The sequence below is a fragment of the Harpia harpyja genome, chromosome 2, assembly GCF_026419915.1.
Source record: "Harpia harpyja isolate bHarHar1 chromosome 2, bHarHar1 primary haplotype, whole genome shotgun sequence".
NCBI classification, from domain to species: domain Eukaryota; kingdom Metazoa; phylum Chordata; class Aves; order Accipitriformes; family Accipitridae; genus Harpia; species Harpia harpyja.
Window position 1 is genome coordinate 61,009,937 of NC_068941.1, and position 27,515 is coordinate 61,037,451.

Genomic DNA, 27,515 nt, shown 5'->3' on the forward strand with positions numbered 1-27,515 from the left:
ACCACAGCATTCATCTGTCATCCCGGATAAAAACAGACTTAGAACTCAGTGTGTCGGTGGCTCTGATAGCTGGTCATACCTCAGCTAGAAAGTTCAAAGCGAGAGTGGGTTACGTCTGAGGGGTCTGCAGTTGTGCTACTCCAAGGGAGTTCTGGCTTGGCAGGCAGTCGTGCAGGGTCTCAAACACATGGATAACTGTAACACCATAGTTGTGTTTGGATTTTGTCTCAGCAACTTTACTGCTGTCTTTGTCTCAAACTGAAGCTGGAGCAGATCAGAACTGCGTTGTCACAGAGCTGGGTGAGACATAACCCGAATGTCACCTTGTGTCTTCTGAGCTTCTCATGCGTATCTCCACAATTTCTCAGTTCCAAAGTTGTCTCAGTGCCTCACAAAACTGCTGAAATAATTTGTCAGGAGTTAAGAACCCCAAATTTGTGCAACAGAAATGAAGGAAAGAATACCACATCAACGTTCATTAGTCTGAATTGGTGGCTTCTGCTCATGCCCGGTTTGGATTTTTACTACACTGTATCTCCTGCTGGACCAATAACAGCTTGAAAGGTCAGCTGAACAGAAGTGGCCAGTGGGTCTCTATGGTGGTCTGAAAGGCAAAAAACCCACCTTACTTTATACATTGTATCTTCTGTACAGAGAAGAAATATCACCGACACAGTTACCTCTACTTACTTTAAGTGAAAATGTAAGTCAGGAAGGTTAAATGTCTTTCAGGTTTCTGCTTCAGCCAAAAGAATCTGGCTGGACATAGCATCTAGCACCAATGAAATAATTCTGTTGGAAAGAGGTGCCCATCTTTATATGACATCTCCCTTACTGAGATACTGTATATTTCAGATTGGTATGATGACTCAATATGTTTATATTTCAGTGGTTAAAATAGGGGTAAATCAGAATATTTTATTTCATGGATGGGAAAGGGGGTCTGGTCATCAAAATGAATGTTGAATTAATTATGTCAGCAATTTGTAATTTGTCTGAGGATATGGAATCTCCTGGGAGAAGTTACAGGATTACATTGTGCAAATAACAATTCTTGTGATAATAACATGCTTCTCATGTTTGCTGCCTTGCTGTATGAAAAGGTTTGGTGGGGGGGTTGTGTTTGTTTTTGTTTTTTTTTTTTTGTTTGGTTTTGTTTTTTTGCTGCGTTGCTGTACGAAAAGGTTTTTTTTCCCTAAATTGGACTAGAGTTGATAAAATCACGGGAGCTGACAACAGAGCACTGCTTCAACATTAGAAGAGGAACAATATCAAGGATATGGAACAAACTGCAAATAATTTTCATAATCTAACATATTTTCCATACACGAACTATTGCTTGGCTGGGTAGCAGATTCCTCAGTGGCATTATGAGGACTTTTACAAGGCCACCTGTTTACTGCCCCCTAATGACATTCTTTCTGCATTTCACAGTAGTACATTCTTGTCTTCATTCCATTTCTTTCCAGCATAAACACTACATAGTACTTTGGTGTATGGCTTGCTCAAGATATTTTGATGCTTCTGATCCAATAGTTGTCTTCTACATTTCTTTGTAGAGACCCATCATGCATAGAAGATACTGACAGTAGGCTGTTAGCCCTAATGATATTTCTTTATTGGGAGAACATCTGTTAGGTTTGTGGTGACAACAGCAGAAGATATTTTTGTCAAGTGCTTATACCATGATTCAGGCTGTTTTATAGACTAGTAACTTAGATACATTTTGTGTCTAAAAGGAAAATTGCATGCTACCATAGGCTTTTCACCCATAAATCTTAATGTAATCTGTCATTTCTGTGCTTTAATATGAGAGGCATGTTATTGAAATGACACCCATGAGATCAAATTCTCCCCACATCTTGCAGAAGATAAGCTGTGAATTTTGGTCCAATGAATTTTTAGTCTTTCTGTAGTCAGATGGGACTGTATTTTTTTTCCACCTTACTTTTTCTGCCTCTGTGGTTTCAGAAAATCAACTGTGAGCAGTCTGATCCAGCAGTCCTAGATAAGCCTAGGATTTTTAAAAAATCTGCACTGAAATTAGCTCAGAGTTACTTCACGGTGTGTTTCCTTTATTGCAGTCATTACTGAAAGAATGGCACTCAGGTAAGCAGTGGTTAATGGCATTTCATTAGGGACAGAATTTTTTAGCTGTCAGAAGAAATTATCTGATGTTTTTAAGCATCCTGTATTCTGACTATATTCTTGTTTAATACAAAACCTGATTGTATTAAAAGCAAATGACTTGTTGCCTTAAAACCCAAACACTGACATTTCCTAACTACGGTGCACACAGTATTTAATTCAAAAAAGTCTTTCTTGAATCAAGTTTTCTGACAACAGTGGTAGGAAGGGAACTTGCACCAGTGTTCAAGTATTGAGAATACGTTTTGGTCCAGTGCTGTGCTAAATCTATTTTATGCCAAAATCTCCAGCATTTAGGGCTGGTTTGTTTCAGTGTGCCCTGAAGGATTCTGCTTCTAAGTCTTGTTCTTCCCTTGGAAAGGGAATAAATGTGTATCTACAAGGTACCTCGGTCTTACAGACTTAGAGAATGATTCAGAGAAACTATTGACTACACAGAAGATTGAGGAAGACTGGTTTCTTATCTTGGCCACTAACGTGGAAGCTTGGAGTGAGCCAAGTGAATAAGCACGTAGCACCCCTGTTTCCTTCTACAGGCCCATATTTCTCTGAAGATTCCATTATTTATGCCTTTAGTCCATTATTTATGCCTCTATTCCATTATTTATTAGAATTGAGAGGACAGAGCATGTCTGAAGTTTATGCTGATACCGTTGGCATAGTAGTGCACTTAAAACTGGTGCACGTATTCTTTGTGTATTGCAATATTTGGTGGCAAGGGGACAAGAAACAGTATCAGGGAATATATAATGAGTAGGTATAATGCATTTATGCTTATCTACAGGACACTTTATTAAATTTTCATTGATGATATAGGAACCATTAGCACAATCTCTAGTTTTATTTCATATTCACCACAGAAATGGATGGAAAGAGCTCATGTAAATGTTCAAGTGATGGAAAACTGGCAAAATTGGAAAACTGGCAAAATTAAGTTTTTGCTTGCTGAGTCACCGATGATGATTTTAAATAGGTTTAGTGTTTTTCATGAGGTCTTTTCCTGTAGAAGGGAAAAATACAACATGCTGTTTAGTTTCCTACAAATATTTACTTTGCTATTACACAAAACTAGCAAGTCGTGGTGTTTAGAAAAGCATGTCTTTCACAATCTAACATTCTTTTCTGGAGCAGCCACTGAAGGTAAATTTGGATACAACAGTCCCTTTTAAATTCTGTGGTAGTTGTCAATGCAAAGACTGAGGTTTATTGTCGCCTTCAGGAGTTGAAAGAAAATGTTTGAGGTTCTCATTTAGCATGAACATTTGCCTAAAGTAGCTAGTACCCACAATGGCAGTAGACTTTAGAAAAAATTTCTCACAGAAACAGAGGAACATAAGAAGCTCACTGTTTTCATTGGCACGCATTTAATGTTTCACCTAGGTTAACTCTGAGGCATCTGTACAACAGTGGTGGTAACTGCTCTCGGTTACATGCTTATGCTTGGGATGATTAAGACCTCATGTACCTCCAAAATACTCAATATCACCTCTTCCTGACAAGAGTAGTCAAAAAAATTGATGATGAATACTACTTCTGTGTGATTTCTCAATTCTTTGAGAAAACAATTTTGTTGTTTATTGATAACATAAGTTTTTTACTCCTAAGACAAACTCTTTGGAGTCATGGGTCAGCATTTACCTTACCTTACTGGGCAGAGTTGGGCACTTTTGCCAGGGATTTGCGAGAAGTGCATCTTGATTGGGAGTCATTCCTTTAGGAAAACAAGCTGGATCTTACATTTGTTTTTCTTGAAGAAATTAAGAGTCAGCTCTTGAGTGCCCTAATCACTGGGCTGTGTAGTGATGGTCCTGCTCCCTATTATCTGGCCCAGCAGAACTGTGTTCTTTTTTACAAAATATTGTGACTTCAAGGGATAGCGTGCTCTGATTCAGGAGGAGTCTATGTTCAGGTGGTTGTGATACTCTACCGAGTTGTAGATCTAATTTTTAGCTGCTTCAGGCTGTAGAGGGAATTGAACTCAACAGCCCCATTTTCTGCGGAAGTTTCTGCGGAACCGTAACCACTTGTTTTGGGTTTGTGTGGCAGGGTTTTGGTAGCGGGGGAGGGGCCGCAGGGGTGGCTCCTCTGAGAAGCTGCCAGAAGTTTCCTCGGCTCCAGGTTGGACCCACCTCTGGCCAAGGCTGAGCCCATCAGTGATGGTGGTAGCGCCTCTGGGAGAACAGATTTAAGAAGGGGAACCCCCAGTGAGTGAGGGGATTGGAATGTGAGAGGAACACCTCTGCGGATACCGAGGTCAGTGAGGAAGGCGGGGGAGGAGGTGCGCCGGAGGAGGGGATGCCCCTGCAGCCCGTGGTGAGACGGCAGGCTGTCCCCCCCCAGCCCGTGGAGGGGAGCGGGGGAGCGGAGGCCGCCGAAGATGGCCGTGACTCCATGGGAAAGCCCGCGCTGGAGCAGTCCGTCGTCTGTGCCTGAAGATCGGCCGGTGGAAAGGACCCACGCTGGAGCAGTTTGTGAAGGACTGTCTCCCGTGGGAGGGACCCCACGCTGGAGCAGGGGAGGAGCAAGGAGTCCTGCCCCTGAGGAGGAAGGAGCGGCAGAGACAACCTGTGTCGAGCTGACCCCAACCCCCATTCCCTGCCCCCCTGCGCTGCCGGGGGGAGAACTGTAGAGAAAATCGGGAGTAAAGTTAAGCTTGGGAAGAAGGGGGGGGGGGGGGGAGGTGGGAGGTGTTTAAGATTTGGTTTTACTTTTCATTATCCTTGCTTTGATTTGATTTGTAGTAAATTAAATTGATTTCGTTTCTGCCCCAAGTTGAGCCTGTCTTTTGCCCGTGACCATAAGCGGTGAGTGATCCCTCCCAGTCCTTGTCTCGACCCTCAAGCCTTTCTTAATATTTTCTCCTTGTCACACCGGGACAGGGGCAGGGGGGAAGGAGCGGCTTCGTGGTGCTGGGCTTACACCACTGCACAGTTAGAAAGGGCAATTTTATGCCATTTTTCTCTCTTTTTTTTTCTTTTTTGGCTGTGCTTTCAAAAGTAGTTATGGCAGCTGTGTTTTGGGAGATCTGTCTTCTTAACAGAGCTGTGTTATTCCTCTGTTACCTGCTCTCAGGTGTCCTAAGGGGGCCTAATACAGGCTGTGCAAACCAAGGTTATGGAATTCAGGGAAGCCTGCCGTGAGTAACTGCTAAACTGCTATATTCCAGCATGACCAGAAGCAAAACTTAGAGGCAGACTTTGAAGACTTTAATATGAAAACGTAGGCAAGTGTGGACTGTAGGAAGTTACATAGTCAAGCAGGGATTGTCTAAATGTCACTTGGATATAGGTTCCTAAAAGTCACCTAAATCCTTATCTGTGCCTGGCTATTTGAGGTGTTACTTGCGGATAAGGGCAGTAATTTAGCTGAGATATCCCGAAATCTTGGATTGCAGCATTTGCAACTTCTGAATAAGCTGTTGTTTAAAAAAAACCCACTTCTGACAACAAATTAACTTTCTCCAACATTCTTGATGTTTCTCTTGTGAGAAATGGTGATGATCAGATTACGGACCTTGTCAACTCACCCAGGCTGTACCTTTTCAATAGACAGAGCTACCACTCTTATTATTCTCACCCTGAGCTGGCTGTTTCAGATGTTCGGATAACTCCACCATCTTTAAGTTGACCATCAACTTACATCCTGCTTGCTAGATAAGCCCAGTAGTAGGACGGTGCTGAGACTGAATCACTGGAATAGGAAGAAGGTTATCAAGTGAGATACTGCTAGTACCTCACACCATACTGATACCGTATGCATTTTCAGTGTTACCTGGTCTTTGAACAGTGGAAGTAGCAAAAAAAGTCATATGGGACACTGCACTGGATGGGTCTCAAGGAGGTCAGATAACGTGTGATGCTTAGCAGTATCAGAAGAGGTACACACAACGGCACATTTCTGTTGTCTGTACAGTGTCTGCAGTGTCTAGTAACCAGGAGTATCAGAAATAGATGATATTCTAATATTATCAGCAGGGAAAGTTTCCTTACAAATAGTCTTTGTGCCATGCTGGAGCAAGAGACATTGTGGAATGATGGAAGATTATGCTGTAAATCCCACTTATGCCTACAGTCTTCTCAGTCAAGCAGTAAATGGGCAGTGAGGTTTTGGGGATATAAATCTAGTCTCTGTGCAGCAATTCCCTAAGAAATAGTTCAACTTCCATTTATGCCAGTCAGTCTGGTAACCTGTTCTTCACAGGAAGGCACTTACAGCAGAGCCAGCCAAAGGGATAACCCACAGAGACTGGCATTTACACGACTAATAATATATATGTTGTAGACCTCAGTCTCTTGAGGTTCTTTGGGGGGAGGCTGTCAGGGTAATGGATGCATTTACACTCGAGTCCTGTCACGAACAACTTCAACGTGATTGATCTTCCTGACAAAGAGGATAATCTATTAGTTATCCTTTGGGAAGACATTGTCTGGAATTAATAATCCTATCATCCAATTTCACCTTATCATAGGGAAAATTGTAATTTTTTTTAGTCAATTTTGAATAAAGATGTATTAACTTCATAACAACAGTTTCAGTCTTGCTATTAAATATTCATATGGAATTTTGTTTTTGTTTCTGTTTAAAAAGTATGACATTTTTCCAGTATATGAGATCATAGTCTTAATGTAGTTATGTTTAAAAGTATATATATTAAATACATGTTTAGGCTTTTGCAAAGGTTTGAATTTTTGTACTTTGTGCAGCTCAGTTGAATTCAGAAAATCATTTTTCTCTATTCTTCTATATTCCATTTATAGAACAGAAAATATTAGTTGCAAACTCTACAGAATACTGTGATAAGTTATAATTTTGCAAAGTACTTAGAAAATGAGACAGCATTATTGTGCATAATAAGTGGAACAGTCGTTATCACTTCTGTTGTCACATAAAACAAAGATTATAATAGTTGCTTGATTCCTTAACAAAAGAAACTTAAGAACATGGAGCTCTTGAAGAATTAGTAATGGATTATTTTTAATTATAAGATAAGTGGTATTTAGCCTAACTGCTTAAATTTATTATGTATTATACTTTTTTTCAAATGAAATGCCTATCCAACTTCTAGTTCATCAGAAATGTTTAGAAATTTCAATGAAGCTGTAAGTCTGTGGATATTGGCTGAACTAAACTGTTATATGGATTACACTAGGCTGTCCACCAAAAAGAAAGTTTACATACAACTTTTCATTAAGAATCTAAAAGCCATTTATAGCATATATTTAAATCACATAGCTGTTCTGTGTAGTGGGGAGGACTGCTATTGAAAACATAGGAGTTACTAATTGACACCAGAATGATAAAACTGGCTCTTTTGTTTTTCAGGTCTTAGGAACAGATGAGCATAATATGGGGGATGGTTGCTCTCAGAAACTGGCTTCTGCCAAGTTCCTTCGACTTTTGCTCCTAATACTGATTCCGTGCATCTGTGCCCTTATCCTTTTGTTGGTGATCCTGCTTACCTTTGTAGGTGAGTGCTAACAGAGTAAGTTGACACATTTTTAATTAAGGAGACTAAAACTGAGACTGCATTCTCAAGTGCAAATGTAACTGTGGACAATAAAGATATATCTGAGCACATCTACCTTACAAACTAATCTACCTAGTGACTTAATAATGTTTGTTGCAGGGAAATAAATATGCTATTTAGGTTTATATATTTAAAACCTATTTAAGGTACTGAAGAGGAAACCTTTTCTGAATTACTCAAAGTAGATTTTTGGGGAGCACGCTACCTTGAGCGTGTAGTATGTAGATGGTTTTCAGCAGTCATTTTACAAGTACAAAAAGATATTTATGTTAGAACTTTAGACCACTGTCAGTGGAATGGAATATTTATCCCTTTATGCCAGACATTGATGTGCAAGTCTGATTTTTATTTTCAGGTGAAAGTTAGCTTATAAATAGCCACAAATCTTTCTGAATAGCCTACAAAATATTACAGTTTAACTAAGGAAAAATATGAAATATGTATCAATGCAGAACCCCAAGTATGTTTTGTGGAAACTTGTTCCAAGTATATTAGACTTCATAATGGCTTAGTCTGTTAACTAACTCTGTGTCTGTTACAGAATTAAAAGGTAGTAATTTATTACAAACATTTTTTTTAAAAAGCCTTCCATTTGTTACCTTTAGAGAAGCTGACATATCATTAAATTGATTCAACTACAACATGAGAAAGACAGTAATGCTAGGCTAAAGCATTACTTTTTCAGGAAAAAAAAAAGGTTAAAAAATCATGTGCTTTCAGTGCTGAGGGTTTCTGGGATTTTTACTTCTTTTTTTGTTAATGAGAATAATTTCTAGTTGAGCTTCCTTAAGGACTTCACAAGCACATCTGTAACAAGTGGGGTAATGTGTGAGGTATACAGTTATAAATCTATTTTCCTATTTCAGACCCCCAACTTCAATCCACATCATAGAATCAAATAGTTAGCAAGCGCAGGAAGAAACTAAACACGTCTCAATAGCACCTTCAGCACTGTCAAAATCAAGACAACTTAAATCTGTTTTCTCAATTCAGTCTGTAAAGGATTTGCAACAAGATGTTGTAGGCCTGTTCTTTTCATTTAGCTTAAGTTAGGGAAGTAAAAAAAAAAACCAAAGCTAGTGAATGTTATGATTGACAAGTAAGTCTTGGGATCTATCTTTAAACTAAGAACAGTCTGAAGTGGATTAAGATCAAATAAGTCTGGCAATTAGGAAATATGATGCCATTCAATTTACTTTCCTTATGTTTAGCATTCCATTTGTATCCTTCATATCCTCTGCCCTAGATTTTCATTCTTTGGTGAGAAAGCAGATAAAAAAGCAGGTGTATTTACGTCAGCCCTACTCAATCTCCTCCTGAGGCATGTATTGACATAACACTCATTAAAATGTATGAAATCCGCTGGGGAAATGGGACCTGTTCTGATCCTACTCAGGTAGCAAAAATCAGGACTATGTCCTCTTAAGTCAGTGTAATTGCTGTAGGGTGAAGAATAAGGCTTGGTGTTATTACCCGAGTCTAAAACTGGCAAGGCTCTCATCAGCATCTTTTGAATTAGTATGATTATAATTTAGTATTCTTCTCTCTCAGTTAGCAGCTTTCATTTTATGTGCATTGATAGCCTAGAACAAATATATCTGATGACTGGAATTAAATGAACAAATTCTGTGGGGATCTTTAAAGTGTGTGTAATATAGTCTTTTCTATTTACTGAGAATACACTATATCCAGAATTGTAGTTCATATTCTTTTCAGATCAATAATAACTGAATTCTGTTACAGTCTAATACTGGTATGATGACTTACAATGTAAGAAATGAGTTGATAGTTCTGACTGGCTAACACAAATTATTCAATATATAGGGAATTCTGTTCTTATTTTTTCACGAAATGGAGGAGTTCAGTTCTGTGGTTTTCATTCTAATATCATTCACTGGTGCTTAAAACATAAATGGAGAGCTCCAATATATTGTTTAGAACCTTATGAACTTCTTTGATTTGACTTTGGTAATAAACTCATCAGAAAATTAGGCCTTTTACATTTTGCAAGAGAGTATTTTGTTTCTTGTGGTAAATTTGTAAGTAATTATTCTCCTCCTTCTATAATATTTTTTAATTAAATGAGGCATATACGCATGAAAAAGTGTGCATGCACCTTAGAACTTTCCTATTCGCTTTCGTTACATTTGTTTTGTTGCCTGCACATCATTGCAAGCTCTGATGTTGAAGAAACTGAAAAGTTGGTATGGGTGGAAGGAGACAGGTAGAGCAGTACCTACTTGAGGTGTGTCATGGGGGCCTGTATTCAGAATATGTCATTAATCAACCTTTCAAAAATTATTTACCATCAAAGTATTCAAGATGCAAAGCCCTTGAAAAAGTTATTTTGTTAGAACTGTGTACAAAGAAAGGACAAAGCAAATTATCAGTAAAGATACATATTATTTTGACTAAAGATACAAGAGACTTTTATGGTACATAGAAGAAAATATCAAGCTAAGTTGTTTAGCTTTCATTTCTCTTATGTACTTACACTCTGGCTCTACATACTCTTCTGTCTCTCATCAGGAGTATAGCATGCTTGTCAATCTATAGAAGAGAACTTCGTAATGAACGAACGTTGTTTCACTCATTGAAGTAGAAGCAGTACCAGTTGCTATGAAGGAAGTGTAGCCTTTAGACCATGGCCATAATAATTTGTTGATTACATCAGAGGATGGGAGGGCTTAGGAATGGTGCTTGCTTTGGACTGTTGAAGACCTAACATGCAAGACCTTGACCATGAAGACCTAAATCAGCAATATAAATTTGAAGGGGGGAGAAAAGGCTAGATTATACATGACTAAAATTACTGGTATCTTAAAATTTCCTCTGACCCCTATAGACATCAAGAGCCTTCTAATAAGACTGGTCCATAATTTTTTTTCTGGGGGTAATAGTACAGTATAGTCAATTTTCATTACTTTCCAGAAAAACAAACAATAACTGAATCCATGGTTTGAATAGCTAAATCTTCCTTTAAAATGGAGAGATGTAAGATCACCTTCAACTTGTGTTAGAATCTGTAGTCTATGTCCCATTTTGCTTACACTGAAAAAGATACCTTAAATAATGAGCAGTATGCAAATGTTACAAAGGTGAAAATTAGCATGCTTGTAAGAATGAAAAACCTCTGGCATTTTCATTTTTTTCCTTACAGAGAGGAAGTGTTCTAAACCACTTGAAACATAGTTAAAAAGTCCTTCACAGCTGGTGAGCATTATACCAAATTAAAATTTTTTTTGATTGTACCATAATTGCTTACCATTGCAGTTATTTCTCTGGGAAAACAAAATGCTTTATACTTACAGTTCCATAAAGGAAAATCAATTATATTTATTTTATAGTGACAAATGCATTCCATGGTAGATGTCCCCTTCCTCCCATTCCTTCACATCAGTATCCTCAACTCATACTTACGTGATCTTCTACCACCTCCTGTTAACAGCCATCCACAACTAATGCTTTGTCTATTGTTTTCTGTAGAATTCAGGACAAGTCTTGTGACACACATAAAGAATGGTTTCATGCATGTCAGACTTCTACAGTTCAGATGTAATTTTTGGGCACACTGCAGGACCACATCAAAGAAGCCTGCCTTTCAGGCAAGCAGCATACTCTCTTATCTACGCACAATGTTACACATTCATGCATTTTGCAAAATAATATTTTAAAAATCTGTTAGTCCATCAATACTGGTGGGAATGAGGATTACAATCAAAGTCTCTAAGATGCACTGTTGACTATGGATATGCAAATAATTGAGGGTTTGGTTCTTTCACCATCCTTACATTATCAGCATGTAGTGTTTATATTTTGGCTCTGACATGTATTTTGAGATTAATTTTGGTTCTCGGTGAGAATTATTACAAGCGTTATGTGTGATGGGTTGTATTTAGCATTTTCATCTTACTCTCCTTAAAAACAAAGCTCACTCTAATAGCTGCATTTTTATTATCCTTGTATAAGTATGAACTAGCATGGGCAGTTCTCAAATCATTCTGTTGTTTGGGAAATCTGTAGCAAGATGCTGTCCACCTGAGAGATGCTGTCAATGTTCTTGCATGTCACTGGTTGAACAATGATCATTACTAGTATATCATCTGTGAGACCTGTATTCTCCTTTCCCTTCCCCTGCTGAGAACACAGAAGGAGCTGCGTCTCCTTCACAGAATAAACCTCAGGAAAAGTACATTATAGTAAAACTGCTAGGCTTAGCTTTGTGGCAGTTGGATCTTCCACATTCATAAGGTAACGTGCATATGTCAAGACTTCTGTATCAGTTTGGGAACCCAACTGTACTGGCCCACAAGGAACTTTTTGCCACACAGAGGAAGTTAAAGTTGCAGGGGGTTATAGTTATACTCTAGAGTAAAGGATCTTGATCCCTGAATCATTTGGAGATGCTGTTAGTTCTCCAAGTGATGTTGAGCCTTGAGGCATATGACATCCTCAAAATCTAAAGTGAATAGCAGCATGAAGATCCGAAAGTTACAATTGTGAAAGCAACATGAAATATAAACAATTCCATTGTCAATCAATGGCAATATTTGCTGTAAGACAGGTGTCTAAATTTAGGAGTTTAACACTAGCATATAAATAAACCATTTGGTCCCGGGAGTTTTTCTGGTGGAAGATGGTAATCATGAGCTAAATGATCTGCTGGTTCTTTAATTTGATCTTGCCAACCCAGCTATATTATGGGGAATGTCCAAAGTAGTGTATCCCAGAGCAGCCTGTATTTCACCCATCTGTAAGAACTAATTTAGTCTAGCAAGCCTTCTTTATTGATACACTTGGAATGTTGGGGGAAAAAAAAAAAAGATGCTGTGAATACAGCTCCAGGTCAGAATGCCTGCTGTGAGACATCACTGAGGTCAGTGGGGAATTGTTTTTGTGATCTAGAGAATAATAATGAAAGTCTGTCAGTCCATCCAGCACAGATGGACAGAAGGTCACAGTGACCGAAGCATGGATTCTGGTGTGGCATAACTGATTCCCAAGGAGCCCATGGAGCTTTATTCAGTAGCCAGTGCAAAGTATTTAACACAGGCACAGAGTTCAGGACTGGTTTCTGAATTGCAATAAAGCCATTATGTGTATGTTACACTTCATTTCTTAGGTTAAGAAAAGCTTTATAAATAAAATTTTCTAGTTACATGACACATAATGCTCAAGAGACAGGGAAAAAAGATAGCAGGTAAGATTTTTTCGTAGACCACAGAGTTATGACTGTAACTGGGAACTTTCAGGCAACAACAGCTGTTAATATGAAAGGTAGCTACTCTCTTCCCCTCCAGCCCTTTAATATGATCCTGATATTTTTGCTGAGACTTTGTTGTCTGAAAGCCAGGAGTTGATGAAAGGGAAAATCTCTCCTTTCTGCACAGGACCGTAGGAGCCTGGCTTTGTTGTGCAGCTTCTTTAAAAGATGCTGTCCACAAAGTCTTCTTTGAGTTCCATTTTATCTGGGAACTGATCCATTATTTGCATGTCACCTGTTAAGTTGAAAAAAAAAAAAAAAAATTAGAACTGACTTCCTCTTTGGCCGCTTGGGCAGCTAGTAAGCAGTTTAAGGTAATGTCTTTACTTGACAGGAGGAGCAGGATAAAGTCTATTACTGCAGCTCAACTGATGTGCAGTGGTTTGGTATGCTGTGGGACCTCCATATTATCAGTGATGTGCCCGTTTCTTCAGAGTGCAGGGTCATAGGGACAGACCCTGCAGAAGAAATCTCAGTGGATATGTGCTGGCTAGTTATAGTAGTGAACCAGCGGTTTATTCCCTGTGTAACTGCCTCATCCATTACACATACTTTGGTAGGCTGCTTTGCTCTGTTTCATTAGCTTTTTAAACAAACCTGGTCTTTTTGAGATTTCCTGCTGTGAACTGCTAGAAATCACACAGTATACACTGCCAAAATCTCAATTTAATAGCTTGAACAGTGTGACTATTTCTTAGATCTCATAACTGTCCATTTCAGATCTTTCAATAAAACATTAATTCCCCAATAGTGAACACCAACTGGAAAATTATCAGTAAAACTGTTGGCAAAGCATTGCTTTGAACTGAATGACCGGGTGCCAGTTCCTTGTTTTTGTACCAAATACAATGAAGGCCAGCATGCTGCATATTTCTGTCATCTGGACATGTCCAGCTGTAGCTAGAGACACAAATCCAAAATGGTTACAGCTATTTCTCAACCAGTTAACTATCATCTGGCTTATGATTTACTGTCTACAGCTCTATATGAACTCACATTGGAAGAATAGCTGGATATAGTGCACGTGTATACATGAATAAAATGCATGTGTTGTATGGCTGTTAGCAGACACTGGTAGAGTAATTCAGTTCTCATTACTGAAGATACTAAAAGAGAATTGATTGTTTTAAAGTATCACACTGTTTTCTTAGCTATCTTAAAGTTTAAATAGTTCCTTCAGGGCTTTTGATGCTATAAAAAATCTCCAGTAAGCTTAATTTAAGATTGAAGATATACAGTGGTATTTTTAGGGGGGAAAAGTATGAGAATCAAAGCAAATGAGAGCCTAACTCAGAGAGTGGACTCTGTAGCCTGGAATTAAGTGCTTGAATTCCCTACCATGCATTGGGAAGAAGTGAGGATAGGAGGAAAATGGGGGGGGAGAAGAAGGTGACTCAGGAAGGTGATCCAAAACCCTCACATACCACAACAGAGTTGTCATCTAGAGCGAGCCAGTGGGGAATGCCAAACAGAGGTCTACACCTACCTCTCTCAAGGACATATGCACCAGAGCCCAGGCTCATGTTATTTTGTGGGGAAAAAAAAAACGGTTGAAAAGAGTTCTAATACAGTTCATTGTCAGCTGAGATGATACAGTTGGGAAGGGCTTTTGTGTAGAAGAGGTTCATTGTGTGGTGCACCTGTCAAGAAGAGAAGGGGAGTTATCACTAGGAAACTGTGAAAATAGAACAAAAAATGTTATTGTTGGAAAGATGGGTTGAAGAAGCAAACAAACATTTGGGGATCTCAGTGAAAGAAGTAATTCACCTTATGGGTAGTGAAAGACATAGCTATTACTTGTAATTCCAGAAAAAGCATGAAAAAGGCTGAGTGGGGAGAGGATAGAATCCAGTGGGTAACTTCAGTATTTTCCTTAACAGTACTTATTGGTCCACTATATTAAACCAAAAGGTTTTTTTTAAATTTCAAGAGTTTACCTGTCTTGTAATGTATTGCCTGCTATTCTGCTGAGTGATATATAAATAGCTAATAATTGTTACTTTGACTTCAAATCATTATTCATAGCTCTTTGGGACCAACATTTTGCAGGCTTTTTTTATTGTGTTGAGTGGAGGAGAAGAGACGAGCCTAGGGAGGAGGAGAGAGAATGTGAAAAAAATCCCCTCAACTATTCTTGAGTTATGGAAAAAAATTACCTCCAAAGGAGGAAAAAAGCTCATTTTAACTTTTTGCAAACTACAGAAAAAAACTACTGAAGTTTGAAACTTGAAACAAAGTAGGCTTCTGAATCATAGAGATTCAAAGCTTTATTTGGAATCGAAGCATCCAAGTAAAGCTACATAAGAGTGAGCAAAATTTCTGAGCATTATCCGTCACAAAGTCTTAGATTTTAGCAAATCATATTACTACTGGTCCCTATTTGTGAAACCAGAGCACATTCATTGTTCCCATTTGGCCTGACCAGAGGACTCTAGCAAAAAAAAAAAAAAAAAAATGCTGCTGAAATAATTTGCAGGTGGGAGATTTTTAGTTGCTTCCGTAAAATACACTCAGTAAATTCCTCCAAATCCCAATGAATTATGAACATTTGCTGGTGGAAAAACAGAAACCTTAACATGTATATATATAAAGTTCCCCTGGGTTCTTCCAGTAGAAGTCAGACACAAAGATTTACTCACAGTTAGTGACACAGGAGCCAAAACAACCTAAGCTGGATAAACGAGGACATGGTAAATCTCAAATGGTAACTGTTTCATTGAACCAGGTTATATTTCAGGAATCTTACAAGTTTTTCTTGCTGGTTCCGGTTGCTACAGATAAAAGTTACTCAGTGAAAGAGGAAATACTAAGATTGCCCCTTCTTAGCTATTCTAGTTCTCTTTTCTTCTTACCTATTCTAGTTCTCTTTTCTTCTTACCTATAAAGCTTTCCAACCCTAAGTTACTTCAGACTGTAACTAAAAGTTGGGTTCTTCTGGCATTGTTAGTTACTTGTAGCTGTGATTAATAAAGATTTCCTCCTGGCCAGTCCTTGAATTTCAGACCAGTCAACTGATTTAGTCTAGCTGCAGAGTGCATGAAGGGGTGAGAATAGGAATTCAATAAGAGCAGTGGGAAGGGGCTCAGTGGGTATGGGCTGTGTGTGGTGCCTGGAGTGGTGGGTTTTGCTGGGAAGAGAGGCTGGAGTGGTGGCAGGTGAACGATGCCTGGCTGAGAGGGGATCATGTGAATAGCCATCTTGGTAAACGCAGTAACCAAACTGAAAACGAAGTTCAGGGGAGACGGTGGTGGGTGTTGCGTGGACTCGAAGAGTCATCTGTACCAAGCTGCTAATGAAGGCTCAAATCAGTATGAAACTCTAGGAAAAAACGATTTACACTTCATAGCAGAAAGAAGAAACTGCGTGATTTGCCTTGAGTACAGAGGGTTTGTAGAGAACAACAGGAGGTGAATTCCTGCTAATGCGCTTCACGTGTGACCATCTTTCTGTCTTGAGGGCCTGTAGCTAGCAGTAAGGGTGACAGAGAAGAAAAGGAGCTGAAAGGCTAAGCAGAAAACTCTCTTCTTTCCACACGGAGCCCAGCTGGAGGAACCCGTGTTTTTGGCCTTTTCTTTGGATTTTGGCTAAGGAAATGCTGTTGTGTTTGTGTCCCATCGTTGAAAGGACAAATATTCTTCCTTCCCTTGTTTTTTACTTTATTGTCTTGAAACAATATGAGAGGAATGATTAAATATCACTGTTAGGAGTAGACAACAAGAAAAGATATTAAAATTATCAATTGTTGCCAGGGTATTTAAAAGCTGTTGGGAGATTTTATGTTTTGGGGGATTCCTTTTAATTGTTTGTAATCAAGTCTGGCTGAACTGTGTTTATTATGATTGTTAAACTCTTTAACATGACTGGCTAGTGGCAAAAATTCCTTTTGCTATTTACCAAAAATTTCTTATATTGTGATACAGAATGGTGCTTCTCTTCTAGCATTAAATATGACTCTAGTACATTTGGTTAAAAAATTTCAGTTAGTATTTGTAGTTTTTATTATAGATAACTATGTTATATGTCCTATATAGGTTTGAGATGCCTTCTTTATTATTTAGATTAATTAAATATTTCACTAATAGTCACAGGTTAAAAGTAGATTCTCTTACTACTTAGTTTGAATTTGCTGATGCTTATAGGATGCATCTCGTTAGTTTTATGCAGCTATTTTGATTTGTGAACTGTAATTACTTGCAACTGTTCAACACAAAAGTAAGCAAAGTCTGTGTTTGTCTGTGATATAATAAACGAACAACAACAACAAAGAAACCCCAGGACGTGCCTAAAATTTTGGATACAACTATATATTTAAAATCCAGTATCAGAGAAGAATGACAAAGAACTCGTGAACCTATATTTAGCAGTGGTAGTTAAATTATGTAATCCTATATAGAGAAAACAATACCTCTTTCCATTTTAAAAGTTAGTGAATATAAAATATATTAAAAATGTATCGGTTCCCTTGAAGCTTCAGAATTAGCTTTCTGAAGATGGTGGTACTATGAAAACAAGAGATGATGCAATTTAAAAAGAGAAAAAAAATAGTATTGCCAATCTTGGTTAACACTATGATAGAACGAATGCATGTTGGAGCTCCCCGAAATTACACTCTCTGGTTATAAACGTGTAAGAGTTCAGTGGCCTACTACAAGTAAGATTAAAACATTTTTAGTTCATGGAACTGTTTATATGTTTCTCTATTTATCCTAGAGTAGTCATAGCTTTTGTTTTGATGTGCTACTGTTGTTTTGTTGAATATATAACATGAAATTCTTGAGTTTAGTTCTCTTTAATTTAAACTTTGAAATAAATATTACTTTTTTAATCTGTGCCATTATATTTATTATTAACCTTCCAAAACAATTTGGTAACACTTGTCCTTCCAGGTGATGTTAATTTTGGTGCTTTTTTCCTTGCTTTCAGGGGTGTTAGAAAAAACATGCTTTTATTCAAATGGAAGCGAGGTCCTCACAGTTAACAGTGACATTGAAACTTCTGATGTTCTTTTGCCAAACATGGTTGAAAACAGTTCCAAGATTGAGCCCACAATGGATCTCGGCACACTGCCCTCTTCCTGGACCACTGCGCCTTTATCTCACATTGACCAAATAAACAAGAACTCAAATATATTTAGAGAGACTTTCCAGGAAAATTCATTTGCTCTCACAAGTCAAGCCACAGTACTCAATCCTCACCCTACGTATGATGCTGCTTTGGCAGAAGGCTCTGAAGACAGCACCCAGCTGTTTGCCACTGCAAAGGAGGTGACTTTGTGGTCTGCAGATGCATCCTTTAACAACACAGAGAGGATGACCACTCTGCCAGTATTAGGTCCTACCCGTCCATCTGTGTCACAAAAAATGGATCGGAAAAAAAGTAAGTTTACATTTTATTTGGCTCCATAATTCTGACTCAAAAAGTACAGAACATCCTGTTGGTATGCTTCCCAATGTGTTCCCATGAGTTCTAAGGAATGTGTCCCTTTTGATAATTTATTGTGTCATGCACATTCCATGTTGCAAGCAACTGGTTTTTTATCAGAACATTTGATCGACCCTGTTGGGAAGATGCAGTAAATTCTTTCAGGTATGAATACTGTCGTGGTTTAACCCCAGCCAGCAACTAAGCACCACGCAGCCACTCATTCACTCCCCCCCCCCCCAGTTGGATGGGGGAGAAAATCGGGAAAAAGAAGCAAAACCCGCGGGTTGAGATAAGAACGGTTTAATAGAACAGAAAAGAAGAAACTAATAATGGTAATGATAACACTAATAAAATGACAACAGCAATAATGAAAGGATTGGAATGTACAAATGATGCGCAGTGCAATTGCTCACCACCCACCGATCGACACCCAGCTAGTCCCGAGCGGCGATTCCCCGCCCCCACTTCCCCGTTCCTATACTAGATGTGGCGTCACATGGTATGGAATACCCCGTTGGTCAGTTTGGGTCAGGTGCCCTGGCTGTGTCCTGTGCCAACTTCTTGTGCCCCTCCAGCTTTCTCGCTGGCTGGGCATGAGAAGCTGAAAAATCCTTGACTTCAGTCTAAACACTACTGAGCAACAACTGAAAACATCAGTGTTATCAACATTCTTGGCATACTGAACTCAAAACATAGCACCGTACCAGCTACTAGGAAGACAGTTAACTCTATCCCAGCTGAAACCAGGACAAATACTTACAATACATTCTTCAACTAGTGATAATCATGCATGCTTATCAAGGCTGAAAATGAGTTATTGCAGACCGTATTCAGTTTGTAGATTGAATTTTCTATGTTTCATTAAGATTATGTATGTGGCAAGTACCTTCCTGAACTTGGGATGTAATTACAGTTACAACTTCTTCTATGTTAATGGGTAAATTCTTCTCTAATTTGAAGCGGTTTCTCTATGTAGCAATAAAATTCCAATGACGTTTTTGGGGACTATAATCAAAATGTCTAGAGAGAATAATAACAGTTAACTGTGATAAGTTTGGCTTTTTTTGGTTTGACTATGAAAGCAGGTGCATTTCATTAGTGCCATGGTAATTTTATTGATTCATCATGTCAGTGGTAGTGAAAGGTTCCCTGATACTGTTTTGCTAACAGCTGAAACACTAGGGTACCATATTAAAATTATTTTGTTTCTTTTGAGCTGCATATCATTCCTTTGCTCTTGATCCCACCAGAGCACAAAGCAGAACTTATTCCAGGTCATAGAGAGATCTGAAAGAGATGAAAGGAGATAGTCAGTGACCTAAAAGTGGCACACTCTATTAAATGCATTTTTGAAATGTCTATAAAATGAAAATGAAGAGATGGTGTCTGACAGTGGTGATCACTTCTGAAAGGCTGCTGAATTATAAATTACTTTGAGGAGCAGGCCTGTGTGTCATTCCTCTGTTGGGTTCTGTGCTCAGTTAATTTTGAAGACCTGATATTAGTTACCTGAAAGTTTTTGTTCTGCTGTTCCTTTTTAAGCATTCTCCCTTCAGGATTTTGTCCCTGGTGCTCCCTCCCACCCCCAAACAAGCAGATAAAAGTTGGGAAACAGCTGTTATGTCTTTTTCTTGTTCTTTCTGGAGTGAAGTAAAAGTAGGGAAAACCTTTGAATAAGACTTTTTTTAAAACCTGGCACACAGAAGAGATTCCTTCTGAGGGCATTTCAGCAATAACTTACTTTCTCACTCATAAAGTAGCTTTCAAAAATAGTAACTTACTGTGAATCAGTGATTTGTCAGTATTCTCTTCTGTCCCCTAGACTGTAGTGACTCCACAGGCTTTCTGTAGGTTCTGTTTACTGAATGATTTTTCTTAAACAGATTTATCTCTTATTTTCTGCCCCTGCACCCCAAATTCAGAACAAATGTATATAAATGCATACTTGTATCCTATTACTGATTTATTCATTTACCTCTTTTGGTAACTTGGTTAATTATCACCATGCCAAGGAACAGCGTAAAAGCATAGTGTGCTACACTACAGATACTTCCAAGCCACAGGATTTTCAATAAATACTGTAGCAAAGGACACCTCAAAGTTAGTGGCCTGATGATTAATATTGAGCAAAACTGTAGGGCAATATACTGCCTGATTTTGTTAAATAGGTCTTCTTTGATGTGTTGTGGGGTCTAACTGTTCCTATTCTAGAAGGTGCTGTCCTTGCATTGCAGTCTTAGTAACTGGGTAGATACAGTGTGGATATATTGTGTAAGATTCTGTGTTTGTATTTGTATTCATCTGCCTAATCATCGTATTTGAGATACCTGGAATTCCAGGAGATATATATGAAACAGTGTAAAACTTTTTTCCCTTTTCTTATGTTGGAATGAACTCTTTCGAGGTAGATATAATATGCATGCATATTATATCTATGGGAGGCGATTATCTTCTCCTAGGATGTTGACGCAGGGACAGTGCTACAGTGGCTCAGGACAAGCTTAGGTCTGGATTTCTAAACTTTCAAATATTTGGGGTTTGGTATTATATAGAAAGGCATTTGTAGCCTATGAGGAAATTTGTAAGTCTGTGCTCTATTCTGGTAAGTGCAGTTCATTCCAGCAGCAGCATGACTGCATGTATATTCAGTAGGCATGACTATTTGGGATTCTACTTTGAGATAGCTTCTTCTGTGTAAAGAGGAAAGGACAAAAGATTTTCAAAGACAGATGTGAATACCACAGGTTTCTTTAAAAAACAAAAACAACAAAAAAACCCCACCCCAAACTGAGATACTTAAGTTAGGTTTTTCTCCCCCTATCAGATACATCAGGAGCTAGTATGTTACTAATCAATAACCTCTCAGTCTTGAATTCCACTTTCAGGTATTTTGCTTATCTGCATTCATGTGGATGTTGGCTTAATTCTGGCTGTAGATACATTAAAAATGTAGATATATTTTGGGGATCCAGAAGAATTTGGTCTCAGAATAACTATGTGTTCCTGTGGCTGTCCAAGGCATGGAGGACGAGAAAGCAGGGGATTTTGACGAGTACACAGTGCTCCTCCCTACCTCGCTTGTCCTGGCCTTTGCAAATTAACTCCTTACACTTGTCTTCAGCCTTTTTGATCTCTCCTCTCCCACTGAGCTTTGTTTCTTGGAGAGAACTCTAAGGTAACAGAGATCATGGTCTGATGTCCACAGGAAGTTCTTGTGTATTCTGATGTGGAGGGAGATGGGGAATAACTGGGAGATAAGATATAAATAAGTTTTGGAATAGTGAGACTGGAATAGCCTTTTGGAGCAAAAAGGATTTTTTGGGACAAGTAAAACTTAATGACCACATGGGAATGGTGGTAGTAGATCAAATTCAGTCTCTCTTGCTTAGTATCTGGATCTAATTGTGACCATTTGCACATGCCTAAAGGAGAATAAACTAGGGCTAGCATACAGATACATTTCAACGTTATATGGTAGCAGATCCCAGTAATCTGCAGTGCATCCTAATGGGCGTTCTCCCATGAATTTATGTAATCAGTTTTGAACCCATGTAAAATGGAGCTTTGAGCTTTTTAGGACTATCTTATAAAGAAAATAATCGCCAAATGAAGTGTGAGGCTGATGTTCCATCATTATGGAAGCAGGCAGATCACTAGCGGATAATCCATTCAGTACAAGTTTCACCTGGTTCAGATGTGGGCAGGTGAATGTGTTTCTGTTGATTTAGTAAGCATGCATAACTTGGACTTTATGCTGGTTTTATGCAGGGTGTTGAAAGACAAATGATATGTCGTACAACATAGAGACTGTCAGTGCAAAACCAACCAGACAGAGCTCTCTGAAGACATTTGAACTGGCATTCATGTGGCTGTAATGTTTTTGGTATGGTGTTAGTATCGCTAGCACTGGATTTGCTTTACTGGTGAACCACAGCTTCAATAAAAGACATTAGGACACGTTAATAAGAGAAATAATAAACATTGTGAGCATATGGTATTCACTCAAGACTTTAAAATAACACAAGTAAGACATTGCTGAGTTACTAACTGGAGAGGAATGAAATTTGGCACATATGACATCAATTATTTAAAAAGTCCTTGAAGCAGAAGGAAGTTCTTTGGCAGAAGTTCTAGTAAAGAATAGATTAGTGGCTAAATGGAAATGCATGAGACAATAAGGAAGAGATGGAAGAAGTGTATTTTCATTTTACAACGGGAAGCAATGCCTCACAAGTCTATTGGAAAGTTCTTCGAAGGAGTCAGTGAAAATGCTAGTTAATACAACATACTGGGTTTTTCAAAATGCTGTTAACAAGAGTCTTCACTGAGAAGTCTTAAACAGACTCGTCTCACAGACTAATTGCTAATTAAAAGACAAAGGGAAAAATAAGAATGAATGGTTGGGCTTCACAGTGAAGAAGATTACTGATGGAGTCTTACAGGGTTTTCCGATTGGGGAAAGCAGTGAATAGTCAGGTAACAACATTTCTGCTAATACAGAATTATCTGTCTAAAATAAATAGCTGGGAATCACATAAAGGTCTCATAGTGGAGAGAGGGACTGATAAAAGGTTTAGATGACTTTGTGCCAATCTTGTGCAATTCTGTGCAAAAGAATGCTGGAGAGTGGGGCACAACCCTAACTCCATGTGATATAACGCTGGACTCTCAGCTAGCTTTGCCACCGAAAAAAGAGACCTGACCATTTGCTGCAGACAGCGTTCTGGCTCCATGACTGTCAAGAAGGCAAACAGGGTGTTAGGTATCATCATGACGTCTGCCAAGAACAAAACAGAAAATCTCATTACATCAGTGTATAAGTTCAGAAAGATAATGGTACAATTGGAAAGGGCAAAGAGCAGGTGAGCAGACCGGTAGAGACTTGGAGTGGCTTAGCTGTGAGGAGGCACTAAGTAGGAGGAAGACACTGTTTTCCTGCTGGAAAACAGCTGGCTGAGGACTAAGTGGTTGTGGTAGATATCCATACCATTTTGAGTGTCCTGGAGAAATAGAACAGGGAACAGTTACTGTTTTTCATTATATTGGTAGGTGCCTTTTTTTTGTTTTGTTTTGTTTTGTTATCAGTAAGTTAAAACAAAAAAAAGGAGGCACACATGGAACTCATTGCCACAGGATGATGAGAATACCAGAAAGTATGAAAATGCTTGGAGAACTTCATGAGGGGTTCGTCTGTTGGGGGCTTTTAAACACAATAGTCTAGTTGCAACCTCTGACTTGTGAAGGCTCAAAATTTTAGGTTGCCAGAAGTTGTTGTTATACTCCTAGGTGGTTGTTCTTTATATTTGCCCTAAATTCTTAGAATTTTTCTTGAACATATAATGGTGGCACCTACCAAAGGCCAGCTTCTGAGTTAAATGTGTCCTGTTACCTCTCTGTTGGAAGGCAAGTGAAGGAGTATGTTTTTCCTGTGGAGGGATTTGAGCTTGTGTGAGTTCATGTTTAAATGTTTTCTGAAGGCATGGGCCATGGTCCTAAGTCACTAGGATGGCTCACTGGAGAGTTTGCTGATAGCAAAAACGTCAGGAAGGGAGTATTAGGTGAACAAATAGGTTCAGTAGTGTATATTCATGGAATTCAGAAGTATATGTAGTAATATTCTGTTTGTCTGTCAATCAATGCTTAACAGAAAAAGAACCATGTACTAAGTAGTAATTATCTTAAAGAATAAAGGATGTTTTTCCAAGATAAATATCAGTACAATTTTATTGGTACTTTTTGAAAAAAAAGTAGGCTGCAGTTAGGCAGTAAAGTGGGGGATTGACCAGGAGAGATCTCAAGTGAATGAGATTGAGCGGGATGTTTTTGTTTCAAATGAAGCAGACTCCCTGTTTTGTAATGCTGCTGATTTGGGGAGACAGGAAGAAGGAGAGTGAGCGAGGGTTGACATTCTTCCTAGAAAAACATCCTGTAAACTAATGGAATACACACTGGGACAAGAGGTATCTGATTTTGTTTCTTCCACTCACTGGTGTTTATGCATATGTGTATTTAATATCCCTTTTATTCTGTGCCAAGTCTCTCATACTTGTCTCCTAGCAGACAGTCTCGTCACCCCTCTGCCACTTCACGAGAAAAAGTTTCAGTGGAGAACTGTGGCAGCGTTCAGCTCCTAACATGAAAAGTAACACGACCAAGCTTGATCTTCTGCCGCACCTGCCTGTGCTTGGCACCACCCTCCCCCCCAGCAGGCTCCAACGCTGTGAGGAGCTGAGAGAGCAAGACCCGTTCCTCAGCACAGCCCCAGAAGCCGCAGCGGGGCCCTGCGATGCCCCCCATCGGGTCCTGCGGCCGGTGGCTGCCGCTGAGGGCCGCGGGCTCCAGCCCCGCTTTTCCCGCCGCCCCGCCTGCGGGGCTCCGGCCACGAGAGGGCACTGCTGCCGCTGCCGGCGGCCCCGGCCTCCGCGGGGGGCGGGAGCGGGGCCCGGGCGCTGCCGGGGAGTAAGGGGCGAGGGCGAGGGCGAGGGACGAGGCGAGGCGAGGGACGAGGCGAGCCGGGGCGAGGGACGACGGGCACAGGCCTCGTCTGCTTTGAGAGGAGGGGAAGTGGCAGCGGCGGCGGCGGCGGAGAGGGAGGTACCCCCGTGTGTTAGCGGGAGGTGGCGCTGGGGGCAGAAGAGGTGGGCTGCAGGGGCTTTCACCTGAGGAGCAGCCTGGCTGCGCAGCTCTAGGCTATGCCGGGGAGTCCAGGGAGAGCACTGGGCCTCTGGACCTTTCCTTAGGGAAAGAACTGGGTAAAGAGCAAGGTGGGTGGCTGTAAGGGACATGTATTTTCCAGCTGCGGGTTATTCCGAATGTACGTGGCAGAGTGCTAGGACGAGGCACGCGTCCCAAATGAACGTGGAATTTGGTTCCTCTTCAGCCTCTCCCTGCACTTGCACAAGTGTGCAGGAGGGTGAAAAACCCCCGAGCCCTAGACGGTTGCTTGGAAGAATGAAGTGGAAAAGTGCCTTTGCAAAAGCAGCTGACTGTATCAGGGGACTTGTTAAGCATTTCAGAAGGCATAGTGTTTATGTTTGCTTGTTTGCATCTTTTACTATTTTCCTAAATAACAAATACTCTTATTAGGCAGAGGGCCCTTGGGTCTCTTCATGTTCCATGCACATCTTTGAGCAATTTAATGTATTTGCAGTCCCCTGCTCAGCCTAGAGGCCATCCTAATCCTCTCTATTGTTGTTTAACTACATTTAATTTATACATGAAATAAATCTCTTTGTCTCTACTCAGCATTTCTTGGTATTTAGTGTTCTGCCACTCCTAGAATCTACAGAGAACTAGTCTGGCCCAGCTTTGTTTGGTAGAAAAGAGTAACATGAGAACCACTGTGGGGATAGCTGGACAGGATATGTCACATGTGGCACAGAAACAAGAAATTCCCTGCCTCTCTCTCCCTGCCTTGTGCTGCTTATACTAAAGACATTTTTTCTACTGAAGCTACGGTATTCAGTAACTGCATCCCAAGTTAGACCATAGGCTTGCATCTCCCTAATCCCCAGTATCTCAAGCAGTGACCTAATAAATCACCTTGTCTTCTAGCCCAATTTATGTTTACTCATACAAGTTGGAATAGACCCAGTTATATAAGGAGTAATAGCAGCAACAGACCCATGGTGGATCTTTACGGGTATTCTCAGCCTCAAAAAAAAAAATTCAAAACATGTTTAAAACATGATTTTCTTCTGAAGGGAAAATGGTTTTTCAGATTGGCATAGAAGAACATAAACAGTGGTCTCCTAAATCCCAGGCCAGGAGTTTAGCCACTCAGCTGTGGTTTTTTCATGCAAATACAAGCATGAGTAGACTTATATGGTAACTATTAATTTTGTTGGTGCACGAGTTCTTGCTTGAGAGTGTTTTCTCTTCCAGCAGTAGCTTCTGTTTCTTTATCTCACCTACACCTACATCTTTTCTCAAAATTAAAGGAATAAAGTGAAAAAAGCTGCCCTAAAATTTTGGCAATGTGGTCCTTATTAAAAAATACATTTTTTTTCACTAGTCAAAATAATCACTAGAGCCATTCAGGTTTTCTTATGTAGCAGAAATTTAAAATTAAATTTGCAGTTGATGTGGCAAAGTTAGTGACTTACAAGAGAAACACATGGTGAATTTTCACTAAATTTGATAGCAAGAACCTGGTTTTCATCAGTTTGTCTATTCCACCGTTGCCGTTTCATATGGGTGCATGGGCATAGATTGGCAAGGAGACCGTTAAGTTTCTGACATATAAGATGTGTATTGGCTGGGATCCAAAAGATTCTTAAAAGTCATTACTCTCTATATAGAATATAGAGAGATTTTTCATTACAACTTACGTTTATAAGGAGGAAAAGGTTTACTAGCTTTTATCATTGCATTGCTGCTCTCAGTAACTGTAAGTTTGCCAAAAGCTTCAAATACTTGAGTGAGAATTGTGATGAGGTTCCTAACGCTTTCATACATTTACCTCTAGCTAAGCTTGTGATTTCAATTCCCTTTAATAATTTCATGGCTCCTTATTGCAAGTATTTTGTTTGTAGAGTATCATCTGTCCAAATGCAGTCTGATGAGACGGTGGTGTGTGTAAGATTCCTGGCAGACCTCAAGTATCTTTTGGGATTAATACTGTAATGAGTACTATGAATAACTATCACACCCCCCTTGCACTTCCATGTATCTTTACTCTTTGGCCTTTCAGCAGTGTGGTTTACTTTAGAGTGGGATATTCCCTCCTTGGAAATAACTACAAAGTCAGCTTTGTTCTAGTGTTTAAATGATGTGTGTGTGCTTCTGGAGTTATGGATGTGTGTACCTTTAAAACTTTAAAGAACAGAAGTCTTTTCAGCTTTATGCCATTTATGCATCCATTATGTTTTTTTACACCTTGTTGCTTGTAGTTTACACAGATGTTTGTTGTCAAAATTGAACCATGAACTGACCAAGAGGCTAAGCAAGAAGTTATATGCTTAGCCTGTCATGAAGCTTTCAAGGGTGGGAACAATGAAACAAAGCATATCTTAAGATACTTGGCTGAGAATTGCAGCCACTGACTTCCTTTTCAGATCCATCAGCTTCTCTGAAACTATTTTAAAAATTATTTGTGTGGTTATTTCAACAAAAAGATGATGGTAATACATGTTTTGTTCCATATTGTAATTG

The 27,515-nt window shown here is 39.4% G+C and overlaps 1 protein-coding gene across 2 annotated transcripts in view; it reads left to right on the forward strand.

The window, feature by feature from the left end:
• The window catches only part of CORIN (corin, serine peptidase), a 180,056-nt gene that overhangs the window by 10,156 nt on the left and 142,385 nt on the right, over positions 1-27,515 (forward strand). For both annotated transcript variants that reach the window (XM_052780137.1, XM_052780138.1), the window contains exons 2-3: positions 7,471-7,615; positions 17,862-18,314. In XM_052780137.1, coding sequence (XP_052636097.1) covers positions 7,471-7,615; positions 17,862-18,314 — 598 coding nt within the window. The remainder of the gene's footprint in view (positions 1-7,470; positions 7,616-17,861; positions 18,315-27,515) is intronic.